Source organism: Nycticebus coucang, chromosome 9 (assembly GCF_027406575.1).
Source record: "Nycticebus coucang isolate mNycCou1 chromosome 9, mNycCou1.pri, whole genome shotgun sequence".
NCBI classification, from domain to species: Eukaryota; Metazoa; Chordata; class Mammalia; order Primates; family Lorisidae; genus Nycticebus; species Nycticebus coucang.
In genome coordinates, this window is record NC_069788.1 from 134,907,305 (window position 1) to 134,930,567 (window position 23,263).

Genomic DNA, 23,263 nt, shown 5'->3' on the forward strand with positions numbered 1-23,263 from the left:
TTTGTTTGGTTTATCAAAGATCAGATAGCAATAAGAAGCTGGTTTCATCTCTACGTTTTCTATTCTGTTCTATATGCCTGTATTTCTATTTTTGTGCCTGTACCATGCTGTTCTGATAACTGTGGATTTACAATATAATGTAAAGTCTGGTAGAGTGATACTTCTGGATTTGTTTTTATTATTAATAATTTCCTTGGCTTTATGGGTTTTTTATTGTTTCCATACAACATGCAGAACTCTTTCTTCCATTTCTTCAAAGTATGATGTTGGTATTTTAATGGTAATTACATCGAATCCATACATTACTTTGGGTTTTATAAACATTGTAACAATGCAAATCTTCCCAGTCGTGTACATGACATATTCTTCCATATATTCATGTCTCCTGCTATTTCTTTTCTTAGGGTTTCATAATTCTCTTTGTAAAGATCTTTCATGTCCTTGGTTAAGTATATTCCCAGGTATTTCACTTTCTTTGAAGCTGCTCTGAAGGGTATTGTGTCCCTGTTTTCCTCTCATTTTAATTGTTATTTGCATACACAAAGGCTCCTGATTTGAGCACATTGATTTTATACTCCACACCATTACTCTATATCTTGATCACTTCCAGGAGTCATGTAGTTGAATCAGTTGGGTTCTCTAAGTATAAAATGATAACATTGGCAAAGAGTGAAAGTTTGACCTCCTCGGCCATCATTTGTATCCACTTAATGTCCTTCTCTTTCCTGATTTCATTAGTTAAAACTTCCAGAGCTATGTGGAATACCAGTGGTGATGGTGTACATCCTGTCTAGTTTCAGGTCTAAGTGCAAAACTTTATTCAGTGTGAAATTGGCTGTGAGTTTGTCCCAGAAGGCTTCAACCAATTAAGAAATGTGTCATCTCTGCCTATTTTCTTAAGTGTTCTTGTTAGAAAAAGATGCTGAATATTGCCAAATGCTTTTTCTGCATCTATTGAGAGGATTTTATGGTCTTTATTTTGGCTTCTATTGATATGGTGAATTATGTTTATGGACTTGTGTAGGTTAAACTAGCTTCATCTTAGCATCACTGGGATGAAGCCGACTTGATTATGACATATAATTTTTTAAATGTATAGATAAAATCTATTTTCTAGGATTTTGTTGAGTATATTTCTGTCGATATTCATTAGTGAAATTGGTCTGTTGTTCTCTTTTTAGTTTGGTCTTTTCTTGGTATTGGTATCAGGGTGATATTTTCTTCATAGAACATGCTAGGGAAGGTTTCTTTCTTCTCAGTGTTTTGGAATTCATTCTGCATGGTAGGTATAAGCTCTTCATTGAAGATTTGATCAAATTCTCGTGAAGCCATGTGGTTTAGGGATTTTCTTTTTGTTGTTGGAAGCTTTTTTATTGTTATTTAAATTTCAGTGCTTGATATTTGTCTGTTCTAGAGCTCTATTTCTCCCTGGTTAAGTCTAGGGACACAGTGTGATTCCAGGTATTGGTCCATTTCGTCCACATTGTCAAATTTCTGGGCATAGAGTTGCTTGTAGTAGACAGAGATAATCTCTTGTATCTCTGTGGTATCTGTAGTTATTTCCCCTTTTTTTGTTTCTGATTGAGGTTTTAGAGATTTTAATGCTATCTTTCTATTTAATCTGGCCAAAGGTTTATTGATTTTATTTATCTTTTCAAAAAACGAACTTTCCATTTTATTGATTTTCTGAATGATTCTTTTGTTTACAACTTCATTTATTTCTAATTTAATTTTGGTTATTTCTTTTCTTCTGCTAGGTTTGCAATTGGATTACTCTTCCTTCTCCATTTCTTTGAGATGATTCATTAGGCTGTTGATGTGCTCTCTTTCCATATTTCTTATGTTGGTATCTAATGTAAGAAATTTCCTCTTATGACATCTTTTTCAGTATCCCACAGGTTTTGGGAATCTGTGGCTTCATTGTCATGCTGTTCATGAAATCTAATAATTTCCTTCTTTTATCCTCCTTGATTCAACTGTCGTGTAGCATAAAGTTTGTAGTTTCCAGGACTTTGTGTGTGGATGAAGGTTTTTGTTGCAATCGATTTCTATCTTTATTCCCTGGTGGACTGAAAAGATGCAAAGTATTATTTCAAATTTTCAAAAAAAATTGTTGAGGTTTGATTTGTGTCTGTGGGCTGGAGTATGATCCATGGGCTGATAGAAGAACATATTCTCACTGGCTTTGGGGTTGTGTGTTCTATATATGTCTATTAAGCATACTGATCTAGGGTAGCATTCAAGTTCCTTGTTTCTATGTGTAGTTTCTGTTTAGTGGCTCTGTCCAGTTCTCTTGGAGGAATGTTAAAGTCCCTAGCTACTGTGGTGTTGTAGGATATTATATTGTTCAGACAATTAGTGTTTGCTTCATAAATCTGGGACCATATAAGTTGGGTGTTATATACTTTTAGAATTGAAATGTCCTCTTGTTCTATTTTTCTCTTGACCAGTATATAGTGACCCTCTTTGTTATTACTTACTTTTTTGCTTTAAATACAATTGTCTCTGAAAATAAACTTGCAACCCCTCCTTTTCTGATTTCCTTTTGTTTTTTAATATTTTAAATATATTTTCCTTCATTAAATCATAACTGTGTACCTTAATGCATTTATGGGGTATAATGTGGTGATTGTACATGTTGAAGGATAAAACAAGACTAAGGATGAAGGACTGGAAAACAATAATTCAGGCAAATGGTAATCATCTCCTCGCTTACTTAACTGCTGGTTCACCCTGAGTCTTCTTTTGTCCTTCAACATTAGGTGTGTTTCTAGAGACAGCATATAGATGGATTGTGCTTTTTTATCCAGTCACCCAGTCTGTGCCTTGTCAGTGGGGATTCCAAGCCATTCATTGAGAGAATTGTTAAGTGTTGTGGAGTTCTATTCACCTTATTTTGTGAAGGTCCATTGCTTAATTTTATTTTTTGCACCAATGTGGAAGCTATGTTTTGTTCTTCAGTTTCTGGGTGTCTACTTTTCTTGGAGGTCCATTGTGATGGTCAGTATGGAGAATGGGTCTGAGTATTTCTGCAGAGCTGGACGTGTAGTGGCAGATTTCATCAATGTTTGCATGTCAATAAAAGATTTGATTTCTCTGTCAAATTTAAAACCTAGTATACAGAATCCTGGGCTGAAAATTGTTGTATTCAAGAAAGTTAAATGTCAAAGACCACCTTCTTCTGGATTACAAAGTTTCAGCTGAAAGGTCCACTGTCACCCTAATGGATTGGCTCTTATAATTAAATTGGTGCTTACTCTTGGTTGCGTGCAGAATTTTCCCTTTAATTTTGACCTTGGACAGGTTCATTACAATGTGTCTGTTGAGATGAACCAGAGTTTGATATGCATCTAAGAGGACTGTGTCAGAATCTTGGTGATGCTTGGGAAATTTTCATTTACAATATGCTCTAGAAGGGCTTCTATACATTTGGGTTATTTTCCTTTCCCCTCAGAGATCACTTTAATTTGTGTATTTGTATGCTTCATGAATTTCCATAATTCTCTAAGCTCTGCTTTTACTCTTTTCTGCCTCTTTAAATGCCTGAGTTAGCTCAAGAGACATATCCCCTAGCTCTGAGATTCTTCTTTCTCCATGATCTAATCTGTTATTTGTACTTTCTACTGCATCTTCAACTTCCCTGGGTGACTCCTTTATTTCTTTAAGGTCTAGTACCTCTTTCCTATCTTTTATTCACTTCTTAAGTCAATTTTTGGATTTCCCTTCATTGATTATCCACTTTCCCTTCAATTGCCTTCATCATTTTTGCCATCCATACTCTAAATTCCCTTGATGTTACTTCCATAATTTCCTTCTAGGTAGGATCCTCTATGGTAGCTGCCTCATGGTCCCTTGAGTTTAGGGGTGATCTTTTGGTTTTTCGTGTTGCCAGATTTTTTTTCTTGTTGGTTTTTCCTCATATGTGCTTTCTTCTTTATCCATATCCTTCCCCTACTTTTTCCTCTCACGTCCTCCTTCTTAAATGTTCTTGTCTCTGTGCTTGAATGTTGGAGTGGCCTTTTGGTACAGGGACAAAAGGAAGAAAAGAGAAATGAATGAGAAGTGAGAAAAGAAACAGAAAACAAGGGTGAAAGAAAAAGAAAAGAAAGGACAGGAAGAGAAATACGGGAGTAATAGTGGTGTTCAACAGGGTGCATTGACCCATACATGCAATTTCAGGACTCTGAGGGGCCAAGGAATTTGGGTTCTCCACAGTCAAGAGCTCCTTATCAGCCTGACCAAAAGCAAGACCTTGCCTCCACCATATACAAAAGGAAAACATCTTTGTGTCACTGGGGGGACCTACTAATACTGTCCTTTGGCAGTCTAAAGTGAGAAGGACACCCAAGCCCAGGTTTTAAGGCCTCCTTGAGCCATGCCAATGCCATGGACCCCCAGCCTAGGCCCCAGAGCAAGGCTCTGTCCCATAAATAAAATACAGAATGAAAGAGAACAAAACAGATGAGAATAAAATTAAGAAAATAAATAAAATTATAAACTTTGGGGGAAAAAGTAGGGATAGAGGAATACCTTATTTCATTTGAAAAATTTATGAAGGAAAGATGAGAAAAATCTAGAAAAAGGAAGGAAAGAAAAAATAGAAAAGTAAGTTTAAAAAGCAAAGAAATGCTAACACAAAATGGAATGCTTATTATGCAAGAAATTAAAAATGAAAAAATAAAACACAAGGAAAGAAAAACTTAAAAAAATTAGAAGGAAAAAATTTTAAATATACATTCAGATAGCAATATATTACCTGGACTTCAGGTGGCACTCTGGGGGTTGGAGATGCAAAACAAACATGCTGATTCTGCTATATAAGATGGATGTGGGAAGCCACTGTCTAGTTGCTGAGGAAACCCGCTTCCTTCTTTCTGACTTATTATCCCTCAGTCAGGGCATGGTGGTTTCATTAACATTCAGGCATAGCAGGGTGGGGGCCTGAAGCTTTTACCAGACTTTTTAGGATACACACCTCAACTTTCCAAACAGTGCCCCTTGGCCACAATGTGGCTTTTCTGGGATGTGAGAACCATCCACCTCACCCCAAGGATGGCTACCCAGCTCATCAGGTGCACCACAGCCAGTCACGTGCTGGGATCCTGCAGGCTGTTTCTTCCCAGTGGCCCTCCCACAATGACAGCCCTCTGATGGCAGCCAACCTAATCAAAGTTACACCCTGCCTGGTAGTTCAATCCCTGCCACTGGGCACCATTCAAGTTCACTCTCTCACGCAGGCTCTCCCAAGGCAGCTGTGGTGAGCACCCAAGTCCAAAAAATCTGCAGGACAGTACTTCCCTGTCTTTACCCCTCTGCCAGAGGGTCGGCCAGCCTCTGCAAGCAGGCACCTGCTTTCCATGCTGGTCCTACACTGCTCCTGACCTCCTTGTGAATGTGTAGGTGATTATATACTGATTTCATACTAGTATTGAATACACTGGATACTTTTTTCCCCATTTTTGAGATACTTTACTAAGAAGAATAACCTAATTTACATAATGCAATGAGACATTTCTAAACTATTAAGAAAAGCGTACGAATGCCTTACCACATCAAATAAGTAAGCGAGGAGATGGTTCTGTTAATCATTTAAATGTAAGCATTCCACGTTGTCTATCAAATCACATTTTACTTCATAAATGCATTAGTGTACACAGTTACTATTTGATAAATAAAACAAAAAGAAAATCATTTGATTATTAAGAGAAGTTAACATAGATCCACAGGAAAGAAAAAGCTGTGATTTAGAAATTAGACCACACTCTTGAATTGTTCTTAAGATACACTATTTAACATTTTTAAAATTTAAATTGATTCTAATATTCTTTGAATGATCATATTACATGAGTTCTAACATAATGATTCCTTTTGTATAATTATATTTAATATTGAATTATATTAACAGCTTACTTTTTTTGTTGTTTTTATTTTTGAGACAGAGTCTCACTCAATAGAGTAACCTTGTGTCACAGCTCACAGCAACCTCAGACTCTTGGGCTTAAGCAATTCTCTTGCTTTAGCTTCCCAAGTAGCTGGGACTACAGGCACCCACCACAATGCCCAGCTATTTTTTTTGTGTGTGTGTTATAATTGTCCTTGTTTGGCAGGCCTGGGCTGGGTTCAAACTCACCAGCCCCAATGTATGTGGCCAGCACCCTAGCTGCTGAGCTATAGATGCTTTGCCAACTTAGTTGATCTTGATGATGAACATTTGCAATGTATGCTTTCTCCCCATGTTTAAACTTACTCAGGGCATCACTGACTCAACACATTAAAAAATAAATATACAATAACTATTCATATTATAATTCTTTAAAATGTATCCTTTCAATTTGTTTTAGACTGGAGCATCATCTCAAGGAAAATTAGAGCATATTGTTTCAGCAGGAGCTCAGATGAAATCCTGTATTGCATATCTGGAATCTGAAATCTCTGTAACAGAAACTTCTCAAGAAGAAATCAATGAAACCACATTTCGGAAATACAAGCAACTCTATCTAAAAGAATTGAAAATTAGAAAATTGTCATACAAAAAACTAAGAGAGTAGGTCAAAACACAAAATCATAGAAAATAAATTAAGTTCATTAATTTTCCTCAATGCATAATTTTTTAGGGAGGGAAGCTCATGAAATTATTTGGAAATAAAAACAGGTCTTAGTGAACTTAATTTTGAAATATTCATTCAGAGCAGTTTGTTTTTCTCCCTTTTTATGATTTTATATGAAATTTTTTCATATGAATTATTATGTAGTGAACCTGATCTCTTATTCCTTCAGCTAGATATTTTTGTAGCTTTATAATTTAGACAGTGATATTGTTATAAATTTCTTGCCACCATTCCACTAGGTAAAAATATTAATGAGTTTCATTAATCTAATGAAGATTACAACTTAAACCCAAATAGTCAAGTACTACAACTATTCTTTCAGCATCTTCTGGCACCTGGAAAATTAACTTTTCTTGGCTGTGATCTTTGGTCTTGGCACTAGTGGGCACCTTGAGAAAAAATTTCTGGTATAGTTTTTCCACTCAACACAAAGGCATATTTGCAAAACTTGCATACTTGATTAACACAGAGATAAAGGAATGGATAATTCACGAAGTTCTTAAAAATAATGCCATGGTCAGCCTGAGGTATGGAAGACACACAAAAAGGTTAGGCCCCACCACTCATGCCTTGGTAACAGTGTTAGCAGCTAATTTCCACCGGTGCTTGCTGAAGTTTTTCTTGATCACCAACTCAGCCATCTCATTCTCACCTAGAAGTTGTTGCTCTGAATTATCTCTCAGTGCCCAATACTTAACTTTCCCCATATAGTAGGTGAAATGTAAAAGGGTGGCAAAAGCAAGTGCTTGAAGAAGTCTTTGAGGAACTTTTTTTTTTTTTTTTTTTAATCTTTGTACTGGCTTAAGAGAATAAGTTTTTCTCTAACTTTTTTGTTGTGGAATGTTTAGTATAGTCAAGCAAATTGATATATTCCCTATTGCACATAGTTGCTTTCCAAACATAAGTATTTCTAATGATACCCTCAAGTGTTTATTATAAAGAGAGCCATTACAGAAGGCAGCGAGCGTACCCTGTTGATCTTTGCATCATTGACAGCCATACCTCTCCCCTCTGCACTTGAACTATTTTCTTATTAGAAACTATTTTCTTATTTAGAATGCTTTTATAACTGGAGTTGCACAGAGTAGGCCTGCCCAGACACATTTTCAGTTACAAAACACTGTTTAAATGGACATTTTATTTACACTTATGCCAACTTCTTAATATTAAATTGCAAGCCACTTAGGAATGCTTTAGGAAAAATGAAATACTAACCACTCATCTTTTGCAATCTTCATAGAATTCATCAGAATCTAACAGAAGACACTGCTGATTTGCTTGATGAAAAAAAGAGTAACAGATCTTGATGTATCACTCTTGCCATAAGGTCAGTTCTAGATTCACTTGTATTGAAAATATTTAAAAAGTGTAGTTTTCAACAGGAAGTTTATTTGAAGGGAACCTTGGTGATCTTCTGCCTCAAGCCCAGAGATTTCAGATAACAGCCTAGTGAACTACCTAACCAAAGTTAGTTATGTTATCTTTTTTCTTTTGAGTTTCAAATTTCTGACGTAACTTTTCTTTTTAATTTGTTGAAATGCTGAGTTGTTTAATTGACTTAACATGTTAAGCAAAGATCATAATTATCTACCTTAATTAAGAAAAGAAACAGAAATTTTATTTTAAGTCCCTGGTGCTCTCATTTTCAACAGATACCCATTTGTTACCTTGATGGGATAAATATAACTAAACTGATGCATTTTACATTTTTTATTTTTTAATTTTTTATTAAATCATAAAGAGATAGATCTTAACCTGTATGATGTAAGCATTCCAAATTGTGTATGAAATCAGCGCACTGTACCCCATAAATGCATTACTGTATGCATTTTACATTTTCTAAAAAGCTACATTTAAGTTACATTTAGGGCATTGAACATTATTGCCTAATAATCGAATGAATACCCATAGGTGCTCTGAGTTACTTTGTAATTGATTTCACTGTGACTGTGTTTCATAACACTTCAAGGTTTCCTGCACCATCTAAAGTGTTCCACCCCTAATCACAAGGGAATGATTGCCATCCAAAACTTTAACCACATAGGATGTTTACTACCTATAGGAATCCAACATAGACACTTTTTATGAATTCAATAAGCCTGTAATACAAAGAAATATTAATTTCTGTTTCTAATTAATTTCTTTTTTTTTTTTACTTTATTACATAACCATATGTCCTTAATTACCATTGAACTTATGGCGGTTTTGTATCAAGTTTCATAAAATGTATAGCTTTCTGGGCAATTGTATTATACTTTTTAAATAGTGAAATCAAGCAACTAATTGAGCTTTTAAAATGAAGTTTACTCATGCCTCTCTATTTGACCATTGCTTGAATGATCCAAGACCAAGATGGCAAAAGTATCAAAGATGTGTAAATAGCAATGACAACCAAAGAGAATCAATTAATTCCTCCTACTCAGAATTTCTTGTAAAGGAACACATGGTTCCCATTTCTCTTGGAGATGTAACAAGAACCTGGTATTATAGCCATTTTATTTTATTCATAGTAAGAATTCATTTCTGCAAATCTCAAAATAGATCTGATGATGACAAGCTGTGTCAATTGTAGAGGCCATAAAGAAAAAGTTACTTCAACTGTGTTGTCCGATTTAAATTGCTTATCTAATGTTTGGCCATTTTTAATCTGGGGGACATTACAAAGGCCATTCACAGGAACACATTCCTGTGGGAGTCTGAGGCAGGATGAGCTCTAGAGCCCAAGCAGTTCAAGCTGTGGCGTGCGGTGATCATCCCTGTGTATAGCCACTGCACTCCAACCTGAGCAATATAGCATGGCCCTGTCTCAAAAAGAATTTACAAAAAAACATAAAACATTTGTTTGAACAAAAACAAATAGCAACTAATTTTCATGATGATTTTAATACTTAAATGGCAAAATACTAGCTTACAAATTTTTCTTCATTATTTGGCTTACTTAGTGTTTGTTTTTTTAGAAAAAAAAACATGAGATGATCAGGGTCTACGTACTTCCGAGTCATGAAATTGAACTACTGGTTATAAAAAGAAAATGAGTGTTAAATACTCTGCAAATATAAAATGTCCTCATTGGCTCTTACCAGGAAAGTCAGATAATGTATCATTTTATAGAATAATGATGAAAGAATGTATAAGTACAGATGCAGTGAAAGGGAAGATTTTGGAGGAAATATTCTCCCATAATTTTTCGGAAGGAAAGGAATGTTTATTTTAAATGTGTATATTCCTTGCATTTTCTCTGAGTTATATTTAAAAATCTGTGTGGTTTTATCAATGTGCAGAAAGTAGCTGAAAAAGAACTCCACGTTCAAGAAGGTGACCTAAAGCCCATTCCCGGGCTGAAGCTAATTTCCTTTTTGACTTTAGACAAACTACAATCTCTCTGACCCAGTGTTGCCTCTAATATGAATTTAGGGGGTTGATTACATTAATGAGTTTTATGGGTTTTTGGAATTTTTTTACAAATATAAATTTTCTTTAAAAAATGCATGAAACCATATTATACAAAACAGAAACACAGTCGTCTGGCTAAAGGAGGCATGGTGCCTCTCTAGGTGTGACTTCCTTGACTCTTAATCCTACAGTGTTCTCTCTAGACACTTAGATTTCCCTGGGACATAGATTGTAAGTTACCAGTTATGAGAGAATCTTCTTAATTAGCTAAAATTTGCTGATACATTTGTGTTCTGTATATAATATTACAATATTCCTATATTTAAGAATGAAAAATTAGAAACAAAGTTGCAAATGTGCTCCTCATATTAATATTGGACTTCAAGCTACCCCTGCCACCTGAAACCTAATCTCCACCTGCAAATAAACAGAAAGAACATGGAGTAGGGGCAGTGCTTTTCCTACAAATCATTGGTGCATTGTACTCCATAGGGAGCTAAGATAGCTTTTGACTTAGTATTATGTATGAAAATATTAGCAGTTCATTAAGCTTTTTTATTTCCTCTGGCAGTCATCAGTTTTTCCTAAGATATTGCTCTACACACTTCACAAACCATTGGTGGTACCTTGTCAGTGATCAATGTCACCGAGATATTTTTCTCCCCCTTTTACTTTTGTCATCTGTACCAGGCACTGTATTAAATAATTCACTTGGGGACAATGATTCTGCATTTCTATTAAGAGAAGTATGAGGAAAAATACATGACTTAATAGGAACATAAAAATAAAGTGAGAGAGGGCAGCGCCTGTGGCTCAGTGAGTAAGGCGCCAGCCCCATATAACGAGGGTGGCGGGTTCAAACCCAGCCCCGGCCAAACAGCAACCAAAAAATAGCCGTGTGTTGTGGCGGGCGCCTGTAGTCCAGCTGCTCGGGAGGCTGAGGCAAGAGAATCGCTTAAGCCCAAGAGCTAGAGGTTGCTGTGAGTCCTGTGATGTCATGGCACTCTACTGAGGGCAGTACAGTGAGACTCTGTCTCTACAAAAAAATAAATAAATAAATGAAGTGAGAGAGACTTTTTAAAAGTCCTTTAATATTTGACAATTTTCACTTGTGAATACAGACAAAATAACTGCAGCCTCCCATCATCTAGTGCAAGAGTGGAGTCATCATAGATCAAGATCTTATTCCATAACGTACATATACCACAATTTGTTAATCTGTTTCTGGGTTAATGGGCATTTGGGTTGCTTCCATGACTTGGCAATTATGAATTGGACTGACAATTTATAATTGTAGTTATGATTTAATAAAAAAATACATAAAATATGAAAAAATCAAGATCTTTCTTGAAGCTTTTAGGTGCCCTCCCAGAGATGCTCCTTCCCTTTGGCCTGGGTCTGTCTCTTTCCCTGTGAGCTCTCACATCTGACCTGGTGTCTCTTTCCCAAGGACAGTTGCCCTTGCCATCACTTATGTGGGAAAGTATTCAAAAGCCAATGAGAGGCAGGAAGAGAACTGATTCCAGGGTTGGAATAAGAGCAACTACTTCGACCACGTGCTAAGAGTTAGGAGGAAAGATGACCTCTCCTTAAATATGTTATATAAAAAGTATTCTCCATCTAGAGAAAACACTCCTTTAGCACAGAATTAAGCAATCTGTTGAGAAGAGTATTTCATTTTTATATGAGTAAAATGTATATAAAACAGTTTGTGAATCAGGCATAAAGGAGTTAAAAAAATCCACACATATGTAGCGATTATTTAAAAGAACAGCTCCCTGGGGAAAGCTAATAAGATTACACTAGTAGTTCCTTAATTCAAGTCATGTAAGGATGTACATTTTACATAGTCTTTATTGATGGTAATGTGAGTATTCATTCTGTAAAAGCTTCTCTTTATATTTGGTATTAAAGTTTTACTTTTATAAGACCTAGTTAGTATGGTTTCATTATGTATTTTATAATCCTGTCAATAACATTATCACAGAAATGTTATGGAAAACAATCTATGAAAATATTAGGAAACCATTTTAACTTATCTCGTGTGGGCAAAGTGGCCTGTGATTCCAACACTTTTGGAAGCCAAGGTGGGTTGATCACTTGAGGCCAGGAGTTTGAGTCTAGTTTGTACAAGATAGTGAGACCCCCAATCTCTACAAAATGTTTTATAACATTTCAAAAAAATTGACTTTATGTCTATAATTTATAAATCCCTTGGATATTATATTATCAATACAAAACATTAACTATATTCAGTAGAGTATTTGAGATCCTATTTTTGGCACTTAGTAAGAGAACACATTTTATACAAGAGTTAAATAAGGATACTCAAGATGGAGACACTTGCAATATAGTTTGTTTCACACATTTAATAATTTACCTAACAACTGTAATTAATCTAATATTAAAAAATGGTAGTTATTTCTGAAAAAAACAAAGTTATGATTAACAAGTTATTTATACTTTTGCGTCTAATCCTGTTACACAAAGTCTTGAATCAAAGAAACTAAGTTTGAAAATGAGCTTTAACCTGTATTTATTCTTTTCTTCAAGCAAATTTTCTGAAGTTTTTGTATCTGTATGAATAAGGAAAGGTTAATAATAGCACAGATGGCATAATATTTACACTTAATCTTTTGTCAGTAGAATTTGGATAGGACATTACGACAATGAAACTTCATGTATATGTTTAAGATTCTGAGATGAAAAGTTATTAGCTTTGAACATACTTAAAATTCTAATTTTCTAAAACTGGAGAGTGCAAAGATCATTTTTAAGAGAAAATCAACTAAAGTGAAAAAACTGATTCAACTTTTATAAATAACAGAGTTTTGCTGAGAATTAACAAAAAAATACATAGATTACAAAATATGACTTCAGTTGTTTGACCTTTATATTAATAAATAGAAAAATCAGGGCTCTGAAATGATGTATATTCAATAGTAAACCTATGGTAATTGTATTTTATCAGATTATTATAAATAGCATTACATTTTGATGTTCTCTAGTATGTAAACTTAAAATAAGCTGGAATTTATTTTCATTCATGTGATTATTCTTTTATTTAAAAATGCTCGTCAGATCTAGTTTCTAAATTTTTTGTTTAAAGGACGCATTTTGTAAGAAATATGTCATTCCCATGATAATATCTCTTGTTTAAATTAAACATTATAAATAATATTTGTCTTTTTTCAGATCTAGGATTTGTTGCCAACATTTATGAATTAAGATTAATTATTGATTTCTGAAATGAACTTGATAGAGCAAGTGGCACCACTCTTTATTGTGTGGTCAAAGGATACTACATTACATTTTTTTTTTTCTCACACACATCTACTGAAAACTGTGAACACATAGACACTCATCATGAAGAGTGTACACATGCTTCGTTTAATGCATCATGTTTCACAGCTTTAAACATCTTGGGAGGGAAGGCTATGCATCTTCTTCTCTGGCTTTACACTTCCTTCACTTCTGCCATTTCTGAGGGATTCTCAGCACACTGAAGCTATTCCTGGAAAGCAAAGGACTCACCAACTTCTCAGGTTTACCTAGTGATTTAAGGCCAAAGGTCCCCAGACACATGTAGTAACACTTAGTCAAGCCATTATAGCTCATTAGCAGTCACTTGACAGGTGACATTTTCAATGTCTGGTCATTTACTTGTCATTAGTTTTCTTTTGCCCTTAGGAAAAGTACCAAATTCCTTAGCATGGGAATAAAAATACTTAAATCAATTTGGTTTATGTGAAGTTATTCAGCTTTATCTCTTAGGACTTACTGTGCTCTGCCCCTGTCTTCTAGCAACTGGCTCAACTAAACCACTTAGGATTCCGCATGTTCTTTCCCCACCCCCATCAGCTGTGTGTGTTAGCTTCTTCCTCTCCCTTGTCCTTCAGGCAACCTACATATTGTCTCCACCAAAAAGCCTATAATGCTGACACAAAACTAGGATGGCTTCTGTGTGCATGTTTCAGTACTGTCCTGATTTGTGCCTGTCATGGTGTCTGTGACTCTGGAAATGGCCTGTCTCATTTTTCAGGTTATTGTAGACATTTGTTGAGGGATGGACTATATTATATCTTGTAATTTCAATGCTTGCCACAGTACCTTAGCATAGGACTGTAGAATAGATGAATGAAGAATGAGACAAGGAGAAACTGATAATTTAACCACAGTGATAATTAATTTATAATTAATATGTAGCATTAGGCATATTATTCTTGATAATTTTTCATTATTAACATAACTGTGCAGATATAGTTTTAATCCTCTGTAATATTGGATAACTTCTTAATTCTTCTTTACTGACTTATACTCAGTTAATTATGAAATCTTTTAGTCAAAAATTCTTTTTTATTTCCTAGCTGCTTCTGAATATGCATCTGGATTCGACATATCTTCTCCTTTAATCATATGATGTGTTAAATGTAAACCAAGTTCTAGTTGGAAAAGCACATGAGAATATATACAAATTTTACAGAAAAAAGTTCCATAATCAGAAAGATGATAAAATGTTCTTACTGGGCTGTTTAAATGGTGTACTGTTTTTCATTCAATGTATCACATGGGAGAATCTTTGCGAAAAGAAAATAATTTATACCATATCTTTATAATAAAAATTTATTTATGTTTTAAATAATGTTTCTTGGCCTATTAACTATTCAGTGAATTTTGCAGTTGAAACCAGTATTGCTGCGTTTCCATATACAAACTGCCCTCATGCCGGCTGCTTAGCAACCAAACCACCAAGTTGTCATTGATATTTCAGTGGAGTTGAGAGTTAGGTTATTTGTATTTTATAGCTAGTATAATATGTAGTAATAGATTCAAATTTATTTTTTAAAATTCTTTATTAAATCATAACTGTGTACATTAATGCATTTACAGGGTACAATGTGCTGATTTGATATACAATTTGGAATGCTTACATCTAACTGATTAACATAACCGTCTCCTTGCTTACTTATTTGTTGTGGCAAAAACATTCATACTCTATTCTTAATAGTATAGAAATGTATCATTGCTTTGTGCACATTAGGTTGGATCCCCCAAAAACCCTTCTTCCTCCCAGCCTCCTCACCCCTCCCCTCTCTTTCCTCTTCCCTCCTTCTTTCTGGACTATAGTTATGTTTTACCAATCCTATATGTTGGAGCCCAAGATGCCGTGTCTTCGTCCCAACCTAGGGCCATAGGAGCCGAGACCCTAGGTCTCCAGCCAGCCCACTTAAGTGTCTGGATGTGGGTTGCTGTGCCAGTTTACTCAGGGTAAGTCTTGTTCAGGTCTTGAGTGCCAAAGCACCTTAGAAGTCACAGTTAATATTAGCAGAAGTGAGCATCTCAGCAGCAGTCTTAGTAGGAGAGCACAGATCAGCCATCCTCTGAGCAAGAATAGGAGCCAAAGGACGAGCCCTTGCTAACTTCTCCTGAAGCTATTTATAGAAGTAATCCTATGGTCGCCTATGCACATCTAACCAATGATGTGCATTCTTTCATGCTTTCGTGCATCTCACTAATGAGACCCAATGATGTTAAATCCTTCCCCAATCTCTTATTGCCAAAGTATTTCTCACAGGTGCCTTCTATACCTATGAATGTGTAGGTTATTATATACTGATTTCATAGTAATATTGAATACGTTGGATACCTTTTTTCCATTCTTGAGATACTTTACTAAGATGAGTATGTTCCAGCTCCATCAGGTAAACATAAAACGTGTGATGCCACCATCTTTTTATGGCTGCATGGTATTCCATGGCCAAATGTTTATTGCAGCCCAATTCATAATTGCCAAGTCAAGGGAGTAATCAATTGCCCATGATAGATTCAAATTTAAACAGACATTATTTTGGTTTACCAGTACTGTGGCCATTGTCGATGTTTTGATTTATTACAATCATTACAGTATCATCAAACAAATATATTTTTTTTTTATTTTATGCACTGACTTATATAGCTCTTCCTACTGGAAGAGCTGGAAAAGACTGTTAGTAGGATTATTACCTCATTTCACAATTTATGTTTATGAATAGATTTTTGATATCTGAAGTCCTTTATGAAACAGTGTTAATTATGAGATATATAGCATGAAGGAAGAAATAATAATGTATCATGAGCAGGGTTTGGATGATAACCCTTTGACTCCAAGGTTCCAAATGGAGAAAATAATTCCAGTGATATCAGTTGAGAAACTATGACTGGTATGTATCCATTTTCTTATTAATCCTTATAATAACCTGGTCAGTTATGAATTAGATATCCATTTAACATTTTATGTCAATAATATTCAGAAGGTGTATATAACAAAGTTTCATGTTAGACAGTAACAGACCTAGAATATAAACTTAGCTCTATCATCCCAAAATTTCAGATCCACACTCACATATTTTAGGGAACAGATACTGAGTAGAAGTATGACCTGAATGTGTCTCTTCTGAAATGAACCATCAGAGACCCTGTCTCATCAATACATCCTCACATGGTCACTCCTGATGCCCATGTGCCCCCACCAGAGTAGTGTCTCCACCACTCTCACATTACCCCCAGCTCTGCTCAGGTTCACATGCATCTGACATACACGTAGAAGAACAAAATTATCATGCCTCTCCAATTTTCACCATTTCCAGTGATCAGGATTCCAGTCCCAACTGACTCCAAATGTCACCCTTCCCATGGCTGTGTCACAGAACATCATTAGAATGTCAGCCAGTTTTAGTTATAGCATCACAAGTCACCCAATGACCTTTAAACTTATTTGGTGTCCTAACATGTCTTGTTATCTTCATAAAAATTTCAGATGTTGCCCCAAGACTTTTGAATCTTGTAAATTCTCACATTCCCCATGAATTTTTTCAAGTGGATTCACCTCTTACTACCCTGGTGATTTAAAGAAATGCTTCAAGTTACTGTCACAAAGTCAACAAATATCATTGGAGTAAATCCCACGAGGGACAAATCTCTTTAAGTTGAAAGCTTGTCTCTTTGATTTTGTCCAACTATATTCCCCTCTTTCCTGCTCTGTAGGAAAATATTACTGATTGTGTCATCTTTCCTAGCCCCTCACTGCTACTTTCCCATCCAATCCCTTTAACTTGATGTCTTTATTTTTAAAATGAAACCTCCCTGCAGTGCATCTTACAAGGGTATATGTGAAACTTAGTAAATATGGAATGTAAATGTCTTAGCACAATAACTAAGAAAATGCCAGGAAGGCTATGTTAACCAGTGTGAAGAAAAAATGTCAAATGGTCTATGAAACTAGTGTATGGTGCCCCATGATCACATTAATGTACACAGCTATGATTTAATAAAAAATAAAAATAAAATAAAATAAAACCTTCCCTAAGATGGCTTTCCTGTAGTTCCTGCCCTGTGTCTTTTTGTTGTTGTTGTTTGTTTGTTTGTTTCCTTTTCAAAATGAAGGCAAATGAACAATACACATTTAGTTACATTCTCCTCACTCCCCCACACCTTGGAGTTACTAAGATCTCCAGGATAGCATCTGGCAGGAGGCTGAGCCAGAGCTGACTCCTGGTGGCTGTGTGGTGTATCTGACTGTCACCCAGGGAGATTCTGTGGGTGATGGTGACCCCCTAGTCAGCTCCTGCACAGTCTCCTGCCTGGAGCTGTGCAAGCACGATGACCTGCAGCTGGTCCAGGAGGCATGACAGTGATGGCCCTGTCTGCCGGTATTTCTCTTTCTTCCTTCTTTCTTCTTCTTCCCCCCCCTTTTTTTTTTCATTCCTGCTGCTTCTGCACATGTTACCCTTTGCTCTGCAGATCACAGACATATTTGAGTCTGTACTGATATCCAACCCAGAATGAATTAAAATAAGACTGTGAGGGCTCAGAAAGAGCATTAGGGCTGAAGAGCAGCACCCAGCACCCCTACCTGCCAGCCATGACTGGGCACGAGCGTGATGGGCCACGAGGGCCCTAACCCCAACTGCCCATTCACACCTAGGACCAGCTACACCTATGGCCACTTCTTCTCACAGGGAAATGTGATGGGACTTCCCAGGTGAGATCAGAGAGGTGGTCTCATCTGTCCTGGCCTGCCCTGGGCCATCCTGTGTTATCTTGGGCCCTATCTGCCAAAATACCTGAGATGTCAGGGGTGAGAGCTGAGCCACGACCTTCAGTGTTAGAAAAGACTCCCATCAGGGCTTCCTGAGCCCAGGGCTTTGGGCAGTCAGGAAAGAGCAGTAACATCCCTTGGACGACAACTGCCAAAGGAGCTGGGAGGGAGCTGTCTCTGGAATGTGAGTTTCTGGTTCCCAAGGTTGCAGATTCTGCTGGGGTCTATTGCCTAGGAAGTGACGTCACCTCTAGGGGTCCATATCCTGGGCTTCCTTTTCAGAAAATCCTTCCGAAAGGTTTCTGGGCTGCTGATTGCTCAGCCTCCACCCCTATGATGAGGCATAGCTCCCCCACAGTGCCTGGGACAGGCCTGTGCAAAGCCAGGGTCCAGCTTAAGGAGACAGAGCTTGGTGAGTCAACCCAATTTCTTCTTCTATCCAGTTGTACAGACCTTAGTTGGCCTCTCAGGGCCTTCCCAATCTCCCTTTTAGCACAATGGGAATTTTAATTCTAAAATGTGTTATTTCTTTTTTCAGTTTTAAGATAGGATTTGTTAGATAGAAAGGAATACAGAGTACATTGGATACTTTTTCTTCCATTCTTGAGATGCTTTACTAAGAAGAATATGTTCCAGCTCCATCCATGTAAACATGAAAGAGGTAAAGTCTCCATCTTTCTTTAAAGCTACATAATATTCCATGGTGTACATGTACCACAATTTATTGATCCATTCGTAGATCGATGGGAACTTGGGCTTTTTCCATGACTTAACAATTGTGAATCGGGCTGCAGTAAACATTCTGGAACAAATATCTTTGTTATAATGTGATTTTTGGTCTTCTGGGTATATACCTAGTAGACGAATTATAGGATTGAATGGCAGATCTATTTTTAGATCTCTAAGTGTTCTCCAAACATCTTTCCAAAAGGAATGTATTAATTTGCATTCCTACCAGCAGTGTAGAAATGTTCCCTTTTCTCCACATCCACGCCAACATCTATGTTAACCAGTGTGATGAAAATGAGTCGAACTGTTTATAAAACCAGTGTATGGTGCCCCATGATCGTATTACTGTACACAGCTATGATCTAATAATAATAATAAAAAAAGAAGGAATACAGAAGGAATACAAAGCACTGGAGCTTCCAGCAGAGGGGGAGGAACCAAGTCTGCAATGTGTTATTTTTAAACAAAATAATCTTAAAAACAATACAGATTTGAGATTTATTAGTTAATTTTAAATTAAAGTGTCCAGATCTTGTTGAAAGAACAATTATATCTGAATCAAGGTTCATGTTTTTTTAATAATTGCGTTTTGTATTCTCCCTTTCTATCCTCATCTTAGAATGAAATTTCTCATTTAAATCTGAAAATTATCTTAGTAGTCCTCATGTTATTAGAAGAGTATTACTATAGTACTTATTTACTGTATTTTAGATTTTCTGGTGGTCTTAAAGTTTTCTTTTTGCTTTTGCTGGTTTCAAGGGGCAGTTAAACATTGAGCTTTCTAAATAGGTCTAGAAGAGTAAATAAGTAAAGTGATTATGGAACATGAGACACGAAGGCTAACACAATTCTATTTTTGTGTGTTGAATGCCTGGTACATAGTACTAATTCTCTTCCCTTCAAAATATAAATATTATGGTGCTAGAATTTATCTATGTCCTCCAAACCTAAATGGGCCTGTTCCATTAATAATTTTAAACTACCTATGAGTGTTTGTAGGGCTCACTCAAATACATGTTTGTTTATATATACTGTATTCTAGCCAGAATAATTTTAGATCTGATCAGGTAGTAGCTATAATAAGAAAAACAGGTGCTTAAAGCATTCTCATTCATTTTAAAATCTAAAATTATTAAATTATAATGAGATCCACATGGAGTGAAATATCAAATATCATTAGATTATAACTAAAATTCAGATTAATACTGAATTAGTAGAATTTTATAGTAATATAAAAAGCAGATTGTCTTGTATCCATTGCTGACAGTAGACGCTTAAATACTTATATCAGTTTTTCCCTAGTATGTATGTGCATGTTTAAGGAAAAAATATGTAAGTATATATATATGTGTGTGTGTGTATATATATATGGAGATACATATATATATATATCCACACACATACACACTTTTTTTCTTCACTCAGAGCATTTATTGAACACTCTGGCAAAGACGCTGTGGTAGATAATGGAGTTATAGAGACGAATCAAGCACTGGCCTGGCCTTGACAGAACTGAAGTCATTCTCTTCCACTCTGAAATGTTGCCCAGACAAGAGGCAGAATGAAGTGTAGAATAATTCTTCAAATTATCATTTTATATTAAGAGAAAATACTACATTTGGAATTCAACACCTTTGGTTGAGATGTGTTTTTTTTTTTCTTGTTTTGATAGAGATGGAGTTAAGTGAAAGGAGCTTGTTTTTCTGTTGTGTCTTTAAATCTTTTATTTTTAATTTACTCCCATTCAATTATTGTTACATTGACATTCACTTCTGTATTTGATGACTTCACTCAATAATTTTGCTCTTTCAGAACTAGAAATAAACCTTTATTAATGTTTAAAATGTTAGCTATCAAAGTTCTTTATTTAGTCTGTGGATTCCTTTTAATCAAGGCATTGAAAACTGAGATCTGCATAGAAAATTCTTAGTTTTTTCTTTAAAAAGTAAAAGAAATATTATGTATATGTATATATGTATATTTGAAGCCTTTATTTCTCAGCCCGCTTACTGAGAAAGCCAAAGATAAATGAAATCATGGTATAGTCATAGAAACAAATTTTAATACCATTTTACAGTAAAAATATCAATATACCATTTCTACATGTAACATACAAAAAAAAAAAACCTCTACAAATGTGAAGTTGATTATAAGTGGCCTTATATAAAAGAGTACTTCCTGTAACTCAACTTATGTAAAGTTTCAAAATAGGCAAAGATAATTTATGGCAATAGAAGTAATGTAAAATGTTTAAAGTTTAGAAAGGGGATAATGACCACATGCAGACATATGAGACAATAGTAAAGGGTTTTCTGAATGTTTTCTTTTAAAAATTCACTGTTTTATATTTATAAATTATGCACACTTGTGTGTGATATACTTAAGTTAAATACATGTTAAATTATCAAGTTACTAGCTCAAAAATCATTTTGAAAGCCATCCATTTTTATTTTTGCCTTGTATCTGGAAACAAAAAAAGAGCTAATGTCCAAATATGTCAACCTCCATCATCTTCTACTCAGAAATTTTGAAAGGCAGATGTGTATGCTGCCATTATTTTGTTTGTAATGTGAAAAGAAATTAAGACCATGTCTATACACATACTCATATGGTCTCGTATGAGAGAGATGAATGTACACAATGACCAGCAAATTGGAATCATACTAAAAGATCATGTTTTTGAGGTTGGAAGGAAATAAATTCCAACCATTGGGAATCTGATAAAAGATGTAAGGCATGAGGACAGTGCCTGTGGCTCAAAGGAGTAGGGTGCGGCCCCCATGTATGCAAGAGGTGGTGGGTTCAAACCTGGCCCTGGCCCAAAATACAAGGTATGAAGTTTTATTTTTAATAATTGGGAGTCTTCAGAAAGTCTTAATTCACAATCAGTGAAACCATTGGTGTATGTGTAAGAGACTCATAGTTTAACCGCATGGTTATTTCATCTATTTTTTTTCCAACTGACAACACTCATTTTTGAGACTCGACAAATTTAAACCCCGTTAGACCTTCTTTCAGGTTAGGATTTTATTGCACCTAAGTCTGGAATATTGCCTGCCTGAGGGAATAAGGACAAGGAAACCCCACTTCAGGGAGGTCTGCACAATGGGAAGCACAAGGGGAGCAGCCATATAGGTAATTTATAACTTCTGGCTAAAGGGACTTGGCAAACACTGTCGGAAACATACTAATTTCAAATGCAAGAAGGAGAGCACTCACTAATCAACTTACAAAGATCTGCATAAAGCTCTTTATCTTCTATTGAGGCTTTTTTCCTTGGATTTATGCTAGAATTGACATTTTGCTCAGGATACTGATTCTGACGGCTTTAGGCCTATCTCACCTATGGTGAGTATAGAACTGAAGAAGTCAGTATGTCTTCTTTTTCAATTTTACTGTATTTTTAACTCTTTCCCACTTATTGTTATTTGTATGTATTCATGGGGTATAAGTACAATTGTGTTACATAGATATAATGCATTGTGGTGAAGTCAGGGCTTTCCATATACATGTCACTGAAGCAATGCACATTGTACCCACTAAGCAACCTCCTATCCTCCACCTTCCTCCCCCTTCCAAAATCCATTGTTCCACACTCTGCTCCTGTGTACATGTATTATTCAGCTCTCACTTAACAAGTGAGAACATACAGGATTTGTCTTTCTGTGTCTGAGTTGTTTCACTTAAGGTAATGGCCTGCATTTCATCTATATGGCTGAAAAAGACATGATTTCATTTTTTTTTTTTACATCTCAATAGTATTCCATTGTTTATATACCCCACATATTCTTTATCCAATCTGCCATTGATGCACACTCTAGTTGATTCCATATTTTTGCTACTATAATGGCAATATGTTGGATAAACATATTAGTGCAGGTGTCCTTTTAATGTATTGGTTTCTTTTTCTTTGGGAAGACACCCAAAAGTGGATTATGCTATATGTATACCAGGGAATATTATGCAGCCATTAAAAAGATGGAGGCTTTACCAGGTTTATGTTTACAGGGATGGATCTGGATCATATTCTTCTCAGTAAAATATCTCAAGAATGGACAAAAAATAAACAAACAAAAAAAAACAATGTACTCAATACTATAATGAAATCAATATATAATCACCCACACTTTCATACAAAATATAAAACACAATTGTGGTCCAGAAAGAAGGAGAGAAGAGGAGGGCGAGGGTAGGGGGTGGGGTGGATAGGTGGCAGGAGGTAATTAGTGGGACCTCACATACTGTGCATATTGCAAGGGTACGTGCCAAATAATAGTAAAGTATAAATGTCTAATCACAAAAATTAAATAAGTGAGGTGAACTCTATGTTAACCAGTTTGATGTAAATATTCCAAACGATATATAAAATTAGCACATTGTACCCCATAAATGCAGTAATGTACACAGTTATGATCTAATAAAAAGACAAAGGAACCCCAAAGTGGGATTGCTATAT

General features: G+C 35.6%; 1 protein-coding gene across 1 annotated transcript in view; it reads left to right on the forward strand.

Moving 5' to 3' along the window:
* LOC128594023 (ankyrin repeat domain-containing protein 26-like) overlaps positions 1–23,263 on the forward strand; it is a 57,456-nt gene that overhangs the window by 6,027 nt on the left and 28,166 nt on the right. The window contains exons 2-3 of the mRNA XM_053602524.1: positions 6,342–6,544; positions 7,849–7,935. Of these exons, the coding sequence (XP_053458499.1) occupies positions 6,342–6,544; positions 7,849–7,915 (270 nt within the window). The 3' untranslated portion in view covers positions 7,916–7,935. The remainder of the gene's footprint in view (positions 1–6,341; positions 6,545–7,848; positions 7,936–23,263) is intronic.